At 42.0% G+C, this 21,773-nt stretch overlaps 1 protein-coding gene across 6 annotated transcripts in view; it reads right to left on the minus strand.

Annotated features, from left to right (window-relative positions):
- Positions 1–21,773, minus strand: part of mef2cb (myocyte enhancer factor 2cb) — a 291,079-nt gene that overhangs the window by 38,734 nt on the left and 230,572 nt on the right. For all 6 annotated transcript variants that reach the window (XM_078564876.1, XM_078564866.1, XM_078564895.1 and 3 more), the window contains 2 exons: positions 14,666–14,852; positions 6,423–6,473 (listed from right to left, as the gene is read on the minus strand). In XM_078564876.1, the coding sequence (XP_078421002.1) occupies positions 6,423–6,473; positions 14,666–14,852 (238 nt within the window). The remainder of the gene's footprint in view (positions 1–6,422; positions 6,474–14,665; positions 14,853–21,773) is intronic.

The following is a 21,773-nucleotide window of genomic DNA, read 5'->3' on the forward strand; positions in this document are numbered from 1 at the left end:
AACCAACAGAAAATTAGTAAGACCATTTAAACTTACCAAGTTATTTTTTCTCTTTAAATATTATTATATTACAAACCAAACCCAATGGAAGTAAATTAAACTAAAACCAAGAGAGCAAATTAAATATGTTAAAAGTGCTCGAGCTTTGCTGTCACAATGTATGACATCATCTCGAATGAACTGCGGGATTGGGGCTCCTGCCTGGTTATCTAACCTTCCATATAAAATGCAATTATTCAGATCAATTCAAAATAAAGACAGTTAAATTAGAAATGCACTGAAACAAAACTCTCATAAAAATGGGATCCACCCTGCCACATAAACAATATTCTTGCATACATAGCAATTTATATGGATTGAGTTTTGTGTTATTTTTGTCCAAAAATACAACTTAGAGCCTGGAAAACGTATTAAGAAAACCAAAATGAGATGGCTTTTATAAACTATCAGAGTCCTGTGCACTGCAATGTCTATGCCCTGAGGTTACAATAACTCATGGTCCATCACCACTTAATGTGAGTTACTGCAACTTCAGTGATTAAGGGCTTGCAAGTTAAAGACCCAACAAAGCTATAATTCTTACTATAGGAACTATGACAAATAAAAGTTTTGCTTGTGCCAGAATCAATGTGCTTGGTAATAATATGTTCAGCAACGTTTTCTAAGCATAAACCACCAGAAATAGGAAAATGAACCAGGTATAGGGTTAGAAACATAGGCCGAAATCTTCCAGCCCCACTGCGGCAGGGCCAGCGAGCCATTGAAATCTCCATTCACATCAACGGGACTGGAAGATCCCGCTGGCGTGAGGGGCTGGAAAATTCCAACCATAGGAACGGAAGTGGGCCGTTTAGCCCCTCCAGCCTTTTTCATCATTCAGTGCGATTATGTCTGTTCTGTATCCAAACACCATCCAGCTGCCTTGCTGTCATTACTGCAATACCTTTTACGAGCAAAAATAGACCTCAGGTTTTATATTATTAACTGAGCTAGGAGAGTTCCACACGTCTACCGCCCTTTCTGTGAAGAAGAGTTTCCCAACATCTCTCCTAAGTGATCTAGTTTTGATTTTAAGGTTATGCCCTCTTGGACTAGACTCCCCCATGAGCAGAAACAGTTTCTTGCTATCAACCCTTTCATTTCCATTAAAAAATAGTGATCTTTGTACATGAACATCTGAATCTACTGTTCCTAGATTTTCACTATTTTAAAAAGTCTTGGATTTATCCTATTTTTGGTTCAATTTGGGTGACCTCACACTTAACTGCACTGAAATTTTTCTGCTGCAGTTCTGCCAATTTATTTAATCTATCAATATCACTTTTTAATGGTATGCTCCCATCTACACTACTTACAATGCCATTAATCTTTGTGTCATCAGCAAACTTGGGTACATGGCTCTTTATTGTGTTACCTAAGTCATTAATAAATATAGTCAATGGTTGAGGCCAAAGCACAGATCCTTGCAAGACAACACTTTTCACTTCCTTCCAATTTGAATGCACACGCATTATCCCTGCTTGCTGTCTTCTGCCAACTATTCTCCTAACCCAGGCTTTTCATGCTAGGAGCCACATTCTCATTCAAGGGGCTGATGAGCAAATATCAGAAAGACAAGATTTGGCACAACATTAAACAAGAATTCTTAAAAAAATTTGAGGTATGAAGAAAAGAAACCTGGCAGCCAGTCTCTGCCCCAACACCCTTCTTCCCACCGCCAGGCAGCCAGTCTCACCCCGCTCCCCCCACCTGGCAGCCCATCTCTCCCTGCCACAGACCCCCCGGACCCAGCAGCCAGTCTCTCCCACACCCCTCACACAATCCTGCCCGACAGCCAGTCTCTCTCTCTTTCTCTCTTCCCGCTCTCCCTGAAAATCTCTCTTTCTCCCCAGACTGAACACCACCACCAGCATTCAGGCCTTAGGCTGAATGTAATACACTACTCGCTGCTCCTCCAATCAGAGACTGTTTCTCTCCCACGTTTGCTGTTACTATTGCGTCCATCAGCAGCAAACATGGGGGAGAAACGGCCTGTTATTGGAGGAGCAGGAGCAGCTCCTTGCAGAATCTTCCACATCATTCCACTTACTGGCATTTTGAACACTAGTTTGTGGGCCAGGATCACTGGGCATGGCGGGCTGGATCTGGCCTGTGGGCCGGGCATTGGACAAGCCTGTCCTAACCAGTTTAATAATTTGCCTTTATCTCCATGAGCTTTGATGTTAGCTAACAGTCTGTCGTGTTGAGCCTTATCAAATGGCTCTGGAAGTTCATACAAACCACATCCATAAATATTCCCCTGTCTCCTGCTTTAGTTATTCCCACAAAAAATTCAGTTCCACTCAATAGAGATGACCTATCCTTTATAAATCCAAGCTGATTCTCTCTAATCAGCTCTGTTCAGTCACTCTGTCCTTAATTATAGATTCCAATAGCTTGATGAATTGGATTAACAAACTATTCTTTTATGTCTAGATACAGGTTTGAATCGAGCCTAAACTGATGGTAGCTTATCTGCTGGCTGTAAAAGTCCTACATGAAATTAATTTGGACAATCTTAATGCAGTGGTGCATGTTCACATCACAAACTTGGTCAAAATTCAGGAAAAAATTGTTCAGCACATTCAAAGAGGCTCTGGGATAGCTGGTGTTGGAAATGGACAATTTTGGTAGCAGTTGTATTTCAGAGATTGGAGAGATACCGTCATGTTGGCAGAGTAGTTGGAATTAAATTATATCCCTGACCTGTAAGTGCTTGATGGTGCAAAATGAGGGGTAAATTTAAGTATCAGGCGGTAAGATGGCAAACCATGCAAGCCAACTAACTAATCTATTCAACAGGAATCCTGGTTCATTTTATGGGCCAGGCCTTTTGAACATATTATAAACACATTATTTTTTAACTGAGAGCTGCTCATCCAAAATGAGAATCTGGCCAGTCCAGGCCAGTGCAATATTGGGTGGCCAGAGGCTAATTTAGCGAGTGGGAAGACAGATTTGTGAATGGCAGATTGTAGAATAGAGAAGCCTAGATTAGTAGTGGGCCATATCATTTTTATGAACGCTTATTTTCATGGGTTCATAATAGTCCCATCTGATTCAAATTGGTACCTGGACCACCTAGTGGAAGGCTCAAGTCAAAACTGTGGCAGAGCAAGAATGTGCTGATAAGTTGATCTCGATACTGCCCCATTTCTGCCAGGTGGAGAGGGAAGTTAAAATCAGTCAATGATATGCAAACAGAAAGAATGTTCCATTCTCCATCATTAATATCACCCACCATTCAAATATTCTCTCTAATCACCTCATCTATTAGCAACAGTGACATAAAGCATGTGACCTGCAAATGTGGTTGAAGGATTCATCTCTTGCAAGGGGAATGGAATACAAAAGCAGCTATACAGAGCATTGGTGAGAGAAAATCTGGAGTACTGTATACAGTTTTGGTTTCCCGATTTAAAAAAATGATATAATTGCATTGGAAGAAATTCGGAGAAGGTTCACTTAACTCACTCCTGGGATGAAGCGATTATCTTCTGAAGAAATTTGAATAGTTTGGGTTTATACCCATTGGAGTTTAGAAGAATGTGAGGTGATCTTATTGAAACATACAAGATCCTGTGGGGATTTGATAGGGTGGATACCCGGAGGATGTTTCCTCTTATGAGGGAGACTAGAACCAGGAGACACAGTTTAAAAAATAAAAGGTCTCCCTTTTAAGATGGAGATATGATTATTTTTCTCTCAGAGGGTCATTAATATGTGCAATTCTCTGCCCCAGAGAGCAGTGGAGGCTGGGTCATTGAATTTATACAAGGCAGAGTGAGACAGATTTTTGATAGAGAAGGGGGTCAAGGGTTATGGAGGGCAGACAGGAAAGTGGAGTTGTTACCACAACCAGATCAGCCATGATCTAATTGCATGGTGGAGCAGGCTTGAAGGGCCAAATGGCCTACTCTTGCTCCTAAGTCCTACGTTCTTATACTTTTTGTTTTCTACCAAGTAAAGAACTTCTTAGTTGAAAGATCTGATGTTGTGAATATCTTATTATTGGTTTCATATAACCCTTTAAAAAGCACTGTGCAGACAGGAGTTACGTACCAATTATTTGGCAAGCTGCACAGGTCATCGGGTACTGTCCAACGAATCAAAAGATGAAAATCTTCCAAGGTTCGAGCCTAACCTCATAAACTTGGCAGTATAAAATTCAACTACTGAAGTATAATAGTGAGTTTCGCTGGCAAATTGTTTTTCATACATGTAAATTTTGAGATTTTGAGGTAAGAGAAATAGTTATTCATTCAGTATACTGGAAACAATTTACAAAGCATGGAATCTGCTGAACCATATAAAACTCTATATTATTTCAGTTATTTACCAGTTTCACTTAAATTTGATTACATCTTCTGTTAAAATAACAATGAACATGAAAAATTCTACCTTTATAATGTTTTCTAATGCAGTTTTAACTTTTATGACTTATCAATTTATTTAAATTCTGCTACTTTTTTGTGGAGTTTACTTTAATAGGGCAAATAATATGCTATCTGGTTCTATAAATAGAAAGCTGACAAGAGCTGTGAATAAGGTTTTCCTTTCTAAAATCAATGCACCAAGATTAGAGTTAGCACATAACATGCCAGTAGGTGAAAAGAGCATACTTTCCAAGGCTGTAGTTAAAACTATAGTGTTCTGCCAAAGGAAATGGTTCCATCAATGCAGACTGCCAACATACAGTAGGTATTAGCAACAAAATACTAATTTAAATAAAACTCAAAATGGATTCTAGATTTTCCATTAATCAGAACAAGCAAATTCTCTGAACTGTATTTAACAGAGACAAAATATGTTGCTCAAAAATTCATTTCATGTGACTTGTTACGCATTCTAAAGCAAAGTAATAACAACTACAGTGTATCTTCTGTTTGAAAAACAAATGAAGAACAAAGAAGACTTTTCATGTTTCCTACTGGAAACCCATGGACACAAGACTGATTGAAATCCTTACATTCTCTGATCGTGACATCATAGCAGACAGTGAAGCCCCCTAAGTATCCTTCCATCCCACACCCCTTTCGTGTGTCCTTTGACACTTCAGGCAATAAGTGTAGTTTTGAAATATTAAGCCTCATATTGCATTCTACATAAAGACCAGATTATTTTTTATAAAAAGTTATTATTTTCCAATTAAAATACTCAGCAACACTTTATGAGAAACAATACATGAAAGATCAACTTTGATTATGCTTCCAGGGATTTCACTAGTTTCTAGGTAACTTATTATTATGTCTTACTTTAAGTTCATGCCTAATACATTAAACAATTTATAGTTTTAGCTGCTGCTTTGTGCTTGTGCAAAACAAGTTTATCTGCTTATTGTAGCATCATAATTCTCTTCAATCTAAAAAAAGCATTGTTTAATGTGAAAGGTTGACATGGCCTTTATTATTTCTAACCAAAAGAAATGTAATATGAACTAAAAATGTAACATATTTGTTAAGCTAATATTTGTTAGCAAAACACACACTTGTAAACCTATTGTTTTCATTGGCTGGTGTTCATAATTTATTTCTATGGCTCTTTTTATAATCCATGATGCAGAGCTCTAGACAATACATGTGAACTTATGGAGTAAAGGCAAGAAAATACCACCCTCAGTTTATAGGCAGGCACAAATACAGCTGAACAATGTGAACTTTCAATAGTTTTTTGTGCAAAAAGATATAAATCCTCCAGCTCCACTGTTCATATTTTTAAAAATTGTACTAAAGATATTTATTCTGTACTTTTTTTCATCAGGCTTTTTCTCCTTCCTGGTCATCCCAGCAAACATATCAAATGTAGCCAAGAAGACTAATAAGCAACTTGTCTCTGGTTTTTACCAATGCTACTCTGAACCAGTTATGAGGAGGCATGTGAAAATAGCCCAGGGTCAGCTGTCTTGCCAATGTTCCCACCCTCCTACCATTTGGAGAGATGCCCAGACTCACCAACATCTTGGAAATGCTGAGAGTGAGATTTATGATAAAAATTGAAACAAAGATTACAATCTCACTTAAACATACACAGTCATTTTTCAGAGTGAGACGCATCAAAAGAGGCCATATTTTTCAATCAAAATAAGTGAGTCTCATTAGAAATGAGTGACAATTGAAAGCTCTGGGACAGTCCTTCATTCAGTGGTTTCTAATAGCAATATGATTGAGATTAGTAATTTAGCAGAGTTCAGCCCACCATTCTGTGGCACTGTGCATTTAAGTTCTGATGTGCTGTACTACTGTGCTGCAGACCGCTCAGCATTTTGAAGCATAGGTTAAGTTAAGTTCTAACTTCATACATTTCATTTAATATATAATTGCTACAAATAAAAATGCCACAACTTCAGATGAATTAAGTGTGAGACAATTAAATAGTTGTCATACCTGCACTGGTGCCTGCACCAGTTGTTGTGAGGTCCCCACCCAAGAGGCCACCTAAAATTGAAAGCATAAATTTTAATTAGGAACAATAACAGGAAAAAATATTCCACAGCAAACCTAGGCTTAACATTATGAGTAGAAAAACACATAACACAAAGTCAGAGTTTACATGGTGTGTGTGTCCAACGGTTTGATGTGATATGTCTAGTGTGTGGGTAAAGAGAATAAGCATGCTTTCAGCTTTTGTGTGTTAGTTTGCTTCAATTTTCAACCTACACAACTCGCTAACAGCTAACAGTAATGCGAAAAAGAGAGCCAAATGTGTAATTTTCTTCCTTACAGCCTCTCCATCGGCAAGTTCTCAGCTGGGCCTCCTTGGCAGTACATGGAAACTGAGTCCCTAACAGCCGCAGGAGGAGGAGGTTTGGCCCCCAGACACGCAATGTGCAGCCCCAACGGCCTGTGGGCATGCCCTGACACTCATGAACCAAACTCCCAGCTACAGGTGAATAGCTCCACTGCCTTGTAGGTCTCTCTGGAGAGGTTGAAAGCTAACAGGGTCAACCCAAACAAAAATCTAGGCCAGAATTTTCGGATCGCCAATGTGTAAAATGATGCGCAGTGACGTCGGGCGTGAATGTCACCGAGCATCATTCAGAACTTCAGTTTGGTGGGCGCACACCGGAGTCGGCTGCATGCCCGCCGAACTGTCAAAGGCCTATTAAGACCATTTAAACTGCAATTAAGCTAATTAACTGAGCTGCCTGACCAACCTTAAGGTTGGAGGGCAGGCGAAGAGCCCAGGCGGCCTTCGCATTTATCATGAAACCTCATCCACAGGTGGGATGAGGTTTCATGAAGGTTTTTAAAGTTTAATAAAAATTTTTAATAAAATTCATTGACAAGTCCCAGCTCATGTGACACTGTCACATGAGGGGACATGTTTTTTTTTCCCTTTATTAAAATTTTCAAATACCAAACTAATCTCCCTGAGGCAGCGCTGTGCCTCAGGGAGATTTCTCCTTGCATGCGAAAGAGCACAGGCCCCGACTCAACCTACACCCCCCGCCTGCAGAGGGCCTTAATTGGCCACCCGCGCCCGCTCCAGTCTAACCCCCCCGACGGGGAGAAAATTCTTCCCCGGGAGTGGAACCCTAAGATGGACTGATGTCTAAACATGCCATCTTTCCAGAAACTCCTGTAACCAAGCCAGTGCCAAGAGCAGTACTTTACGTTCCTTTGGATTCAGCAAGGTAGGTCGAGAGAGAGATCCTAACATTTGGCAGCCCAGGGTCTCCATAAATTTTTCCCAGGCTTGCACCCCGGAGAGGACACTCCAGTTTCACTGCAGAGCATTAACATAACACAGGAGACAGCAGTTACGAATGATAAGCCCAGTTCAATTGGCATAGAAGATGGGTGCACTATGGGCTGTCTCTAACGGTGGGAGGGACCATCGTGTCCCACTGGTCAGCCACCACCCACCTCAAGTTGGACAGCCCCCAACTAGTAAGGTACTGACCCATCATGGTCTATCTGCTCAAATGGGTGCTTGGAGCTTAGAACTTCTGCTCAACAAGTGGATGGAATCCACTGCACCAGGAAAACAAATGAAACAAAGAAACAGAGAGAAGTTGCCAACTCTGGTTAGCAAGCTGGACCATGTGCAGAGGACTGACTTACGACTTACAGCTGGTCAATAAAATACACGAGATAGCTGTGATTGGCATGGAACCTGATAGTCTGAACATTGGCATAGCTTTCCTACAAGAGACCAGGCTTGTGAGAGTGGATCACGGACAGAAAAGTATGACACATTCATCTGGCAGGGGAAGAGTTCAGAGGAAACATGTGAACAGCGTGCAGACTTTTCTGTAAGGAACTCACTACTCTCAATGATAGAACCCCTGTAAATGATTCAGAATGTGTTCTCTCCATCTGCCTCTCAACTTAAACAGAGCCAGTTAACCTCATGAGTATTTATGCTCCAATGCTGTGCTCCACTACAGAGGTGAGAGATCCATTCAATGAGGAGCTCAACACTGCTATCAGCAGAATCCCAAGTCAAAACACCTTTACCTACTGGGGGGTTTCAACATAAGAGTGGGCGCAGACCATCAGGCTTGATCTTCCTGCCTTGGAAATCATGGCCTGGGAAAGATAAATGCGTCAGACAGAGGCTACTTGAGCTTTGCTGCTACAGCAAGCTTTGTGTAACTAACAACTTCCTTCAGAAAAAACTATACCACAACGTGTCCTGGAGACATCCAAGATCAGGACATTGACACCAGCTGGATCTGATCATCATCAAATATGACTGTCTGAAAAGCATTCTCAATATACGCAGTTACCACAACACTGACTGTGACACAGATCACTCCCTGGTGTGCACCAGGGTTGGGATGCAACTCTTGAAGATTTTCATTCAAAGCTGAAATGCTGTTCTCATGTCAACATCAGCCACACTGCCTGCCCAGAAAGGAATGAACAGTTCCTCAACTCGAGTGAACAGGCGCTCTCCAGCATCCCCAAAGAGAGTGCAGAGTGAAGTGGAAAATACTTTGAGACACCATCTACAAGACCACACTCTCAACATATGGGGTGCTAGGGTGGAAAAATGCTGACTGGTTTGAGGCTAACATCACTGTGATGGAACCTGTCACTAAAGCCCAGTGGTCCATTCTCATTAATTACAAGTGAGCTCCAAGCGAGAAACCTCTAAATGTACTAAGAGCAGCTTGAAGTAAAGTCTAATAGGATGCTACCTGGTGCATCAATGATTACTGGCTATAACTTTGTCAGAATGTCCAGATATCCTTTGACACAGAGACTGCCAGGGACATGTATGAAGGGATCAAAAAGGCATCAGGTCCATCAGCAAAGAAAATGGCTCCAATGAAAACAAAGGCAGGGGAGGTCATCACCAGCTACAATAAACAGAGAGTTGGGTTCAACGCTACCTTGAATTGTACTCTCGGGAAAATAATGTCACTGAGGAAGCTCTAGACACCAAAGAAAGCCTGATTGTCATGGCAGAGTTGGATATTGAACACATGGTGGTGAAGATTAGCAAAGCTATTGACTCTCTTGCCATAGGCAAAGCTCCAGCTGCTGATGCCATACTGCCTGAACTCATCAGGCACATGAAACCAGCATTCCTGCAGCAACCGCACAAACTATGCTCTGCTGGAGGGCAGGGGCAGTGCCCCAGGTTATACATGATGCAAAGATTGTCACCATGTACAACAACAAGAGCGACCACAGCAAATACAACAACTATTGAGGCAAAAACAAAAAGCTACTGCGGATGCTAGAAATCCAAAATAAAAACAGAATTACCTGGAAAAACTCAGCAGGTCTGGCAGCATCGGTGGAGAAGAAAAGAGTTGATGTTTCGAGTCCAACATGACCCTTCAACAGAACTGAAGTATAGTTAGGAGAGGGGTGAAATACTATTGAGGCATCTCCCCGCAAGAAAAGTATTTGCCTGTGTTGCCTTTTTTTAATGGAGGGAGTTAATGTTTAAGTTGGTGGATGGGGTGCCGATCAAGTGAACTGATTTACCCTGTGTGCGTCAAGGTTCTTGAGTGTTGTTGGAGTCGCACTCATCCAGGCAAGAGGAGAGTATTCCATCACATTCCTGACTTGTGCCTTGTGGATGGTGGACAGGTTTTGGGGAATCAGGAGGCCAGTTACTGGTCGCAGAATTTCTAGCCTCTGACCTGCTCTTTTAGCCACAATATTTATATGGCTGGTCCTGTTCAGTTTCTGGTCTATGGTAGCTGTTATGTCTAAACTGAGTAACAGAGCGTGGAGCAACAACAACCTGACTAAGAACATCAAACTGCGAGTCTACCAAGTCTGTGTCCTCAGCACAGTCCTGTACAGTGGTGAGACCCGCACAACGTATGATAGACAGGAGAAAAGGCTGAACTGTTTCCACCTTCACTGTTTCAGATGTACTCTTGACATCTCTTGGCAGGACAAGGTCACAGACTTGGAGGTCCTGGAGCATACTAATTCCATCAGCGTATACTCATTACTAAGCCCACGACATCTGTGCTGGCTCAACCACATTAATCGGATGGATGATGGCAGTATACAAAAAGATCTTCTGAACAGTGAACTGACCACTGGGGCGCAACCTCCTGCACATCCATACCTCTGCTACAAGGACACCTGCAAATCAGATATGAAAATCCCGAATACCGACAACTGGGAGACAGTCGCTGATGGCCGTGACCTCTGGAAGCTGACTGTTCGGATAGGCATTGGAAAAGATTGGCAAAAATGAAAAGCTCAGTTGCCTGAGGAGAGGGTCCAGAGAAAACAGAGGCCAACCAAATCGTGCACATTCTCAGCCCACTGTCTTCCTCTGCAGCAAATGCGGCAGAGCCTGCCATGCTGGAGTGGGACACCTGAGCCACACCAGGTGATGCTGAACACAGAGTTGAGCACCACAGCGTAAACCATCATCGTACGAGACAGAAGGCTGCCACCATCAAAATGGTGAAGATTACGTTAATATGTGAAATAGTCATAAGCCTGTTCTAATTAAAAAGGGACTTATAGTTGTGTAACGCTTAATGCACAGAGGAAATATTTCTCTGATATTAGCTAGTTTATGATGTGCAAGACAGTGAATGATCCAAGCAAATATAAATATGTAATAACCTTTGCAGCCATACAGTCAATATCATGTATTTATTAACCTCACAATATTCTGTAATATACGATCACTGATATCTTTCTAGAGGCTTTGAGGGGGCTTTGAGCACTGGTAACTCATTTGAAATTTACAACTTTCATAACTAAAAATAAAGAAAAACAATTTCCACACCAACATCAACAGAACAGTGCAGAGTTTAAAATTTCACTCTCAGAGTTTATGATAACAAACTAATCCCTCTGGGGATGATGCTACTGCCTTGTCTTGAATAACGATTAGATAGGGAGTTACAAGAATGAATTTCCCCATTGAATACAATGAGAGCACTAGAGGGCAGCAGAACAGTTTATGTAACACATCTGTGTCCACTGATAAACAACAGAAGCATGTGAAGACAAATCGGCAGCACAATGGTCTGCTTCTCTGGGCACAGTCAGTTTTCAGTTACTCACATTCCCATTGTTTTCAAGTACTAGTACAGTAGTTCATCCAGTGCCACTGCTTTACGTGAGAAATAAAACAGGATTTTTTAACCTAACCCACCCAGTGGGAAAGTCACATCAGCTGCCTGTTTTATACCCCTCCCGATTTTACTTTCTATCGCTGATGAAAATGACCCCTCCTTCAAAAATGTGTGTTAATACGTGTAAAAATATGTGTTGTGTGGCCAAGTGAATCAAAACAAGTCGGTAAAGTTAACAAAGCGTGTCTTTTTCCTACTATCAGGACCATCAGATGAAAAGCTAAACCACGGTTCTGTCTGCTTGTTCCAGTTGTTCAGGCAGATGTTAAAGATTCCATGGCTTCATTCTACTAGCTGGGAGGTTCACCCAGCGCCCTGATCACCATTCTATCTACAACCAACACCTCAACCAACCTGATACACCAGATATTCAGCTCATTGGCATTTGTGAGACACTTGTGTGCAAAATGGAAGCTGTGCTCGCCTACAGAAGAAAAAAGACTGTGCCACACTGCATTCTATTGCATGTGAAGTACTTTGGGCTGCTCGTCACAGACCTGATAAGTGATTGTATAAACACTAATGTTTTATTTGTTAAGTTTGCCTGTCTTTATTTGGTTCCACAATCAACAGGCTTTTAAAAACAAAGCTGAGCACTACTTAATTATTACTTCATTGTCAATGGATGTGCCAGTGTTTCCAGGGATAAAGGAAAAGAGTGGGTCCTTAGGTGGAGAACCTCCCTTGCTGGGGATTCTCTCTCTGTTGGAATACTGTGGTGGCAGGGTGGTCTGCAAGTCAGTCCTGAGATGGTGAAAGGTGCTATAATGCAAGTTCTTTAATTTTGTTGGTTTTTCTTTCTCTCCTGCTCTAAAGACTGGATCAACCTAACACTAGAATTGAATCTAACTGCACTGGTTATTAATTCTTTAAGAGCTTTGAAAATGGAATGAAGCTCCCACCCCAACATGGCCATATCTCGTGTTAATGTCCTACTCACTACTGCCAAGTCCAGCACTTGAACTAGCTGCCTACAATGAGCCTTTAAGGCTGATTTATTAAGGTTGTTGACCTATATCTGACAACCCAGACTGGTGGTCAGTGACTATCAATGGGAATTAAGCAGCTGAAGGACTGAACCACCGTCAGCATTTCTGCATGAATACTTTCTGCCAAGAAATTGGGGGGGGGGGGGGGGGGGGGGGTAGGCCCAAAGCATCTCCCAGAGAGTCAGCACTCCAACCTGGCAATCCCAGGCTGCAGCCCTACAGTTTTTCGACCGCCAAAAAATGCACAACTCATGCGCAAATCCGACACAAACAAAAAAGAAACGCAGCAGCAATTTGGATACATACCTGCAAATTGCCTGCCATTCTGAAACTCAAAATTTCAATTCTGTGCTTGTTGCTTACAGGAAGTTGACAGAATAATCCAGGATTTGTCAGAGCTGTTATTGATCAGCTTCAATTCATTCTCGGCAGACAAACACTCCCTCTTTCCACTCCCACTCCCACTTCGGCAGACAAACACTCCCTCGCAATCTCTCCCTGTGGCAGACAAACACTCCCTCACAGCCTCTCTCCAACCCGTCAGACAGACGCTTCTTTCAGCGTCTTGAGTTCTAGCCTCACCCATCCACATCCCCTTCTGACTCATCACCACCACCATTCTGGCCCTCAGGTCTCAGGGTAAACGCCACCACTCACCTTCCCACTGCTCCTTCAATCACAGGCAGTTTCTTTCCTGCGTTTGCTGCTCAAAGGCTGACGATTGAGCTTTGTGATTGGAGGAGCAGCTCCTTACAGAATCTTTTACTTTCACCTATGAGCATTTTGCATTCTAGTTGGTGGGCCTGATGGAAACCCTTGGTGGGCTGGACTCTGGCCCATGGACCTTATGTTGGACAAGCCTGTTCTACAAGAATCCTGGGGCCTGCTACCAGTTTTTCGTGCTTATATTCATTCACCCATCTGTTCCCCATCCTTTATAGAAACATAGAAACTAGGAGCAGGAGTAGGCCATTCGGCCCTTCGAGTGTGCTCCACTATTCATTATGATCATGGCTGATCATCCAACCCAAATACCTTCTCCCGCTTTCTCCCTATACCCTTTGATCCCTTTCGCCCCAAGAGCTATATTTAACTCCTTCTTGAAAACATACAATGTTTTGGTCTCAACTACTTTCTGTGGTAACAAATTCCACAGGCTCACCACTCTCTGGGTGAAGACATTTCTCCTCATCTCAGTCCTAAATGGTCTACCCCATATCCTCAGACTGTGACCCCTGGTTCTGGGCTCCCCCACCATTGGGAACATCCTTCCTGCATCTACTCTGTCTAGTCCTGTTAGAATTTTATAGGTTTCTATGAGATCCTCCCTCATTCTTCTGAACTCCAGTGAATATAATCCTAATCGACTCAATCTCTCCTTATATGTCAGTCCCGCCATTCAAGGAATCAGTCGAGTAAACCTTCGCTGCTCTCCCTCTATAGCAAGCGTTTAGCTGCTCATATGCATGCTTAAATCTTGTGTATGTCTTTTGTTTCTTGATTTCTTTCATTATGTTTCCAGTTATCTCTTGCTTATATCACTCTCATTTAACCATTAAAGCACCTTACCACTCACTCCTTTTCTTTTTTGACATTTCCCTTGTGTTTTCCCTAGTTCAGTTCCTTTTTAAATTCTATTCATCTGAAATATTTTCCAGTTCAGATGAAGTGTGCAAACCTAAAATGTGAACTTACTGCTTATTTTTTCCAATGTTTTTATTTTTGTTTCATTATTTATCTCCTCTCCATTCTTTTTAAACTTGGGGATGTTCTGTATCATGAGCTTTGGCCTTTCCCTAGGTTTCTCAGCTAAAAAACATCCACCAAAGCTTCCAAGTAAAGAATCATATATAAAATCACACGGGTCTCAGTAAATTCTCTCTTCTACTCTTTATAAACACCATACACAAGGTAGGGCATAAAATTGTCCTTTGTATTTGAGAAGAAACGTAAACTACACCTATAATATGCTAAATAAAAGAAACATACTTGGAGGTTCTAATATGCATGATGTGTACCTTCATTTACAAAGCAATTATTCAACAAGAAACGTAGTGAATCTTACCTGCGTTTCCTGCACTTGGTGGCCGTTGTGTTACTCCAGGAGACATACTGTTCCTCTGCAGAGAAGGATGACCCAGTGGCATTAGGTTGTGATTGCCCAGTGAGCTGCCTGGGCTACTGTATACCAGACTGTTTTGGTTGGACACTGGGATTGAAACTGGCATCTCAAAGTTAGGTGGTGGAACAGCCTATACAACAGGAAAGAGCAGAAAAAATACCAAAATAGAGAGGAATAGTCAATGTTACAAAAATAAGCCTAAATTCAGTTCTGAGCTCAGATCAGTGCAGTGATGATTTACTTTGCAGGACACTTAAGTTTTTTTCACTGCAGATTTGTTTTAATAATTCTAAATCCATTTTGTACAGGTTGGAAAGCAATTGTATTCCAACAAAATGAAAGCATTAATGAAAATATATTACATAACTGTGATAAGATGCTTTCAAAATTTTGAACAAGCAAAACTAGTCAAAGCAGCTGAACAACTGGAATGAAATTCACAAAGAAAAGTAAATTCTGCATTGTTAAACATTCTCATTTCATGATATGAGGCAAGAAAATTAAAAGTAATCATGATTTCAAAGGGAAGCTGGATGAGTTCCAGAGAGACTAAAATTCTAGAAAGTAGGTAAGAGGTAGTTCTCACTAGAGCAACAGAGATTGAGGGGTGACTTGACAGAAGTTTACAAAATTATGAGTGGCATGGACAGAGTAGACAGTCAGAAGCTTTCTCCCAGGGTGGAAGAGTCAATTACTAGGGGACATAGATTTAAGGTGAGAGGAGAAAACTATAGAGGAGATGTGCAGGGCAATTTTTTACGCAGAGGGTAGTGAGTATCTGGAATTTGCTGCCAGAGAAGGTGGTGGAAGCAGGTATGATAGTGGTGTTTAAGAGGCAGCTTGACAAATACATGAATAGGATGGGAATAGAGGGATACGGACCCCCGAAGTGCAAAATGTTTTAGTTGACGGGCAATATGATCGGCGCAGGCCTGGAGGGCCGAAGGGCCTGTTCCTGTGCTGTACTTTTCTTTGTTCTTTGTTCTTAGTGATAAATTATGTCAGTTACTGTAGTCTATTGGAGCTTATCTGCTTGAATTTGGAAATTGGTGAGATTTTGATCCTAATTAGTTTAGATTTGATTTATTTTGTTGCTTCTTCTCCCAGGAGATTGCCTGATTTGCTGAGAGGGTGGGGGAAGGGGGTGTTAATATCACATATTGGCAGCAACATGCCTAGATAGGACTGGGTGATTAGGCAGTTGGCCGTTTCCATTTATATCATATTAAGTTGCTGATTCTTTTTTATCCATTCATAGGATATGGGAATTGTTGGCGAGGCCAGCATTTATTGCCTAGAATTAAAGGCCCTTCAGAAGGTGGTGGTGAGCCACTTTCTTGACCGCTGCTGTCCGGTTTGTGAAGTTACTCCCAACAGTACTGTAAGAGAGGGAGTTCCAGGATTTTGATCCAGCGTCGATGAAGAAACAGCAATATATTTCCAAATCAGAAAGGGAAACTTGGAGGGGGTGGTGTTCCCATGCATCTGCTGTTCTTGACTTTCTTGGTGATGGAGGCCATTGGTGCTGTCAATGAAGCCTTCACAATTTGCTGCAATATATTTTGTAGATGGTACATACTGTAGCCATGGACCACCATCGAGTGAAGGGATCTTTAAGTGATAACAGAGAGGGCAGTCTGGTTTATGCAGAGTACATAGATTTCCAAAAGGTGTTTGATAAAGTGCCACATAATGGGCAGAATTTTGTCCTCGGATGGCGGGCGGGCCCCACCGACTTGGCGGTGGGCAGCCAGCTGACCCCCGGCACTGAAACAGGGCCCGCCGCCAATTTATGCGCTTCCTGTTCCGGTGGGGAGGAAATCCCCATCTGTCAAAGTGCGCTCTTTCGTGCATCCGCGTGAAAGAGCGCACTTCTCCCTGAGGCAAAGTCCTGTCTCAGGGAGAATACTTACAGTGGAAAAAACTTTAAAAATAGAAACATTAAAAAATTATTAACATGTCCCCCTCATGTAACAACGTCACACGAGACGGGGCATGTTAATAAAGAACACATAAACTTTATTAATTTTTTACAAAACGGACATGAAACTTCATCCTGCCAGTGGATGAAGTTTCATGAATAATCTGGAGCCCGCTGGGGCTCCTGGCCTGCCTGCCAGCCTTAAGGTTGACCGGGCAGGTCTTTAATTACTTTAATTAGCCTGTCAATGGCCTCAATTGGCCATTGACAGGTCGGTGGGTGGACAGCTAATTTGCTGTTCGCCCACCTTCCTAAAAATTTAAATGGACCGGGATGAAGCCGGGGATTCCTCCCGACGTCATCTCGCATCATTTTCCCCTTGGCGACCAGGCCCCGCCCCCAAATCACCGAGGGGAAAATCCTGGCCAATAGGTTTGCTAGCAATGCTGAATTAAGTGCATGGAATAAAAGGGGCAGTGTCAACATGAATACAAAGTTGGTTGAGTGACAGGAAACAGAAAATGCTGGTTGTTTTATGGATTGGTCAATGGGGTTCCTCAAGGGCCGGTACTAAGACCACTGCTTTTCTCGATATAAATTGATGTCTGAGACTTTGGTGTACAAGATACAATTTCAGAATTTGCAGATGACACAAAATTTGGAAGTACTGTGAAGCATGTGGTGAATAATGGTAGACTTCAAGAGGGCAAAGTCAGGCTGGTGAAATGGGCAGACATGTGGCAGGTGAAATTTAAGAGGAGTGTGAAGTGATACATTTTGGTAGGAAGAATGAAGAGAGGCAATAGAGAATAAAGGGTACAACTCTAAAGTGGGTGCAAGGGCAGAGGCACCTGGGGGTATATGTGTAGAAATCATTAAAGGTGGCAGAGCAGTTTAGAAAAACAGTTAAAAAGGCTGAGGGAATCCTGGGCTTTTAAAATAGAGGCATAGAATACAAAAGCAAGGAAATAACGATGAAACTTTATAAAACACTGGTTCGACCTCAACTGGAGTATTGTGTCTAATTCTGGGCACCGCACTTTAGGAAGGGTGTGAAGGCTTTAGGGAAGGTGCAGAAAAGATAAGGGTCAGTTAGCTCAGTTATTGGATGCCTATATTGTGCTGTAGAATAACGTCAACAGCATGGGTCCAAACCCTGTACCAGCTTAGGTAGTTATTGTACCCTGCATCCTCAGCTTGCCCCATACTGATAACATGCCATAAGCCAATTTGGACAATGAGGACGCTACATGAAGGGAAAGCAAAAGAGATTAACGAGGCTGATGCCAGGAATGAGATACTTCACTTACAAGGGTGGATTGGAGAAGCTGGGGCTGTTCTCCTTAGCGAAGAGACAGCTGAGAGGAGATTTGATAAAGGCATTCAAAATCGTGAGGGGTCTAGCCAGAGTAGATAGTAAAAGTTCCCATTGGCGGAAAGGTTGAGAACCAAAGTGATTGAACGTAACTGTCAAAATATCCAAAGGGGACATGAGGAAAAACTTCCTTTGCGCAGTGAGCGATTACAATCTGGAACGCACAGCCTGAGAATGAACTGGAGGTAGATTCAAATGCATCTTCCAAAAGGGAATTGGATAAACATCTGAAAAAAAGCAAATTTGCAGGGCTATGGGGGTGGGGTTGGGAATTGGGGGGTGTTTTGATGCAGTGGGACTAGCTAAATTGCTCTTACAGAGAGCCAGCATGCACAAGACTGGCTGAATGATCTCCTTCTGTGGTGTAACTGTTCTATGATTCTATGGTGGAAGGGCTGCTATGCCCTGGATTGTGTCTAGCTTCTTGAGTGTGTTGGAGCTACACTGATCCAGACAAGTGGCAAGCATTTCATCACACTCATGACTTGTGCTTTAGGAACATAGGACTTAGGAGCAGGAGTAGGCCATTTGGCTCTTCGAGTCTGCTCCACCATTCAATAGATCATGGCTGACCTGGTTGTGGTCTCAACTTCACTTTACCATCTGCTCCCCATAACCCTTGGCACGCTTGTCTATCAAAAATCTGTCTAGCTCTGCTTTGAATAAATTCAATGACCCAGCCTCCGCTGCTTTCTGGTGAAGAGAATTCCACATACTAACTACCCTCTGAGAGGAAGAAAATGTCCTCATCTCCATCTTAAATGGTAGGCCTCTTATTCTTAGAGTGTCCCATAGTTTTAGTCTGTCCCACGAGTGAAACATGCTCCCAGTATCTACCCTATTAGGTCCCCCCAGAATCTCATGTGTTTCACTAAAATCACCTCTCATTCTTCTAAACTCCAATGGTACAGGTCGAACCTGTTCAATTTTCTTCAGAAGATAAGCCCTTCATGCCAGGAATGAGTCAAATGAACCTTCTCTGAACTGCTTTTAACTCAATTATATAATTTTTCAAATAAAGAGACCAAAACTGTACACAGTATTCCAGTGTGGTCTCACCAAGTTCCTGTAGAGCTGCAGTCAAACTTCCCTATTTTTATATTCCATTCCCCTTGCAATAAATGCCAACATTCCATTTGCCATCCTAATCACATGCTATATCTGCATACTAACTTTTTGTGATTCATGTACCAGGACACCAGATCCCTCTGTACCACAGAGTTCAGCAATCTCTCTCCATTTAAATAGTAAACTGCTTTTCTAGTTGTGCTGTCAAAATGGACTAGTTTACATTTTTCCACATTGTACTCCATCTGCCAAATTTTTGCCCATTCACTTAACCTATATCTCTTGGCAGACTCTCTACCTCCTCTTGATAGTTACTTTCCTACCTATCTTGGTGCCATCAGCAAATTTAGCTACCGTACATTTGGTCCCTTCATTCAAGTCATTACTGTCGATGCAAAAAGTTGAGGTCCCAGCACTGACCCCTGTGCCACTCCACTTGTTACAGCCAGTCAACCTGAAAAAGACCCATTTATTCCAACTCTCTGCTACCTGTTAGCTAGCCAATCCTTTATCCATTCTAAAATGTTACTCGCTATACCATGTAATCTTATCCCATGTGGTAATTTTTGATGGGGCACTTTATCAAACATTTTCTGGAAATTCCAGTACACCACATCTACAGGTTCCCCTTTATACAACTTGCTTTTTACTTCCTCAAAAATGCTAATAAATTAGTTAAGCACCATTTCCCTTTCACAAACCCATGTTGACTCTGCCTGATCAAATTATGATTTTCTAAGTATTCTGCTATAACCTCCCAAATGATGGATTCTAGCAATTTGCCTATGACAGATGTACGGCTAACTGGCCTGTAGTTTCCTGCTTTCTGTCTCTTCCTTCTTTGAATAAAGGTGTTACATTTGCTATTTTCGATCCACTGGGACCCTTCCAGAATCTAAAGGAACTTTGGAAGATTATAACCAATGCATTTACCATCTCTGCAGCCACTTCTTTTGAGGCCCCAGGGTGCAGGCCATCTGGCCCTGGGGACTTTTAATAGTTTAACCAGCACCTTTTCCCTAGTGATGGTTTTAAGTTCCCTCCACCCCCCATTCACGTCTTGATTTTTTTGGGAAGTTTCCTATAGTGAAGACAGACAAAAAATACCTGTTCAACGCCTCTGCCATTTCCTTGTTTTCCATTATCAAATCCCCAGACTCACTCCCTAGAGGACCAACACTAATGTTAATTACTCCTTTCTTATTTAAATACTTGTACTCTAGATGGTGCAAACTCTAGATGGAGGAGTCATAAGCTGAGTAACCAGCCTCTGACCTTCTTGTAGCCACAGTATTTATATGGCTGGCCAGTTTAGTTTCTGGTCAATGGTGATCCCCAGGATATTGATGTTGTGGGATTAAAAGGTGAGGAGAAGTGGTTAGACTCTCTCTTATTGAAGACAGGCACTTGTGTGGCACAAATATTACATGCCATTTATCAGCTCAAGCCTGAATATTGTCCAGTTCTTGTTGTATGCAGGCAAGGACTGTTTCATTATCTGAGAAATTGTGAAAGGCACTGAGCATTATGCATTGATCAGTTAACATCTCTACTTCTGACCTTCTGACAGAGGGAAGGTCATTTAAGAAGCAGCTGAGGATGGTTGAGCTTAGAGCAACGCCCTGAGGAACTCCTGCAACAATGCCATAAGGCTGAAATGATTGGCCTCCAACAATCACAGCCGTCTTCCTTTGTGACGAGTATGACTCCAACCAGTGAAGAGTTTCCCCCTCATTTCTATTGACTTCAATTTTACCAGATGTCACACTTGGTCAAATGTTGCCTTGATGACAAGGATAGTTACTCTCACCTCATCTCTGAAATTCAGCTCTTTTGTCCATATTTGGACCAAGACTGTAATGTTCCTGGCAGAATCCAAACTAAGCATTGGTGAGCATATTATTGTGATTAAGTGATGATTGATAGCACTGTCATCAGCCCCCTCCATCACTTTGCTGGTACCCTCGCCTTTGAATCAGAGGGTTGTGGGTTCATGTCCCACTCCCGGAAACCAAGAACTGTGATTGTACTCAAAAGAGTTGCAATCTGTGACTGTTGATAACTCGAAAGAGTATCACTTTGCTGATGACTGAGAATAGACTGATGAGATGGCAATTGCCTGGATTGGATTGATCCTGCTTTTTGTAGACAGGACACACCTGAGCAATTTTCCACTTAATTGGGTAGATGCTAGTGTTGTAGCTTTAGCTGAACAGTAGTGGTTACACTACAAAAGTACTTCATTGGCAGAAAAATGCTTCAGGGTGTTCTGTGGTCATGAAAGGAGTCGTATAAATCCTTTTTTTCCAGGAATTTCAAGTTTCAATTATGCAAGTAGCACTTTTTTAAGACCAAAGGAACCATCTAGAATGCATTTATTATTTTATCACATATATTACATAGTTGAGTGGCAGGGTTCTAATGTTTTCTCTGCATCACATTGTAGGAAATTTGCAGTGTTTGAGAATTGTTGCCATCTACCTTATAGTGCTGTCACTGCTGGCATCTTCACCTTCATGCTGCAAGGTGAATGAGGTGTTGTTACTGCCTCTAGCAAAGCAGACAATTCCCTCCAAAGTGGTTGCTCCCAGCTTAGTCAGAGGCAGCATAACCATAGTTGTAAAGTTCCATATTTGTCAGACGAAAAGATGCACATTTTTCCTGGAAAAAGTTGCTGAAAATTGTCA

Source organism: Cetorhinus maximus, chromosome 2 (assembly GCF_964194155.1).
Source record: "Cetorhinus maximus chromosome 2, sCetMax3.hap1.1, whole genome shotgun sequence".
Lineage (NCBI taxonomy): Eukaryota > Metazoa > Chordata > Chondrichthyes > Lamniformes > Cetorhinidae > Cetorhinus > Cetorhinus maximus.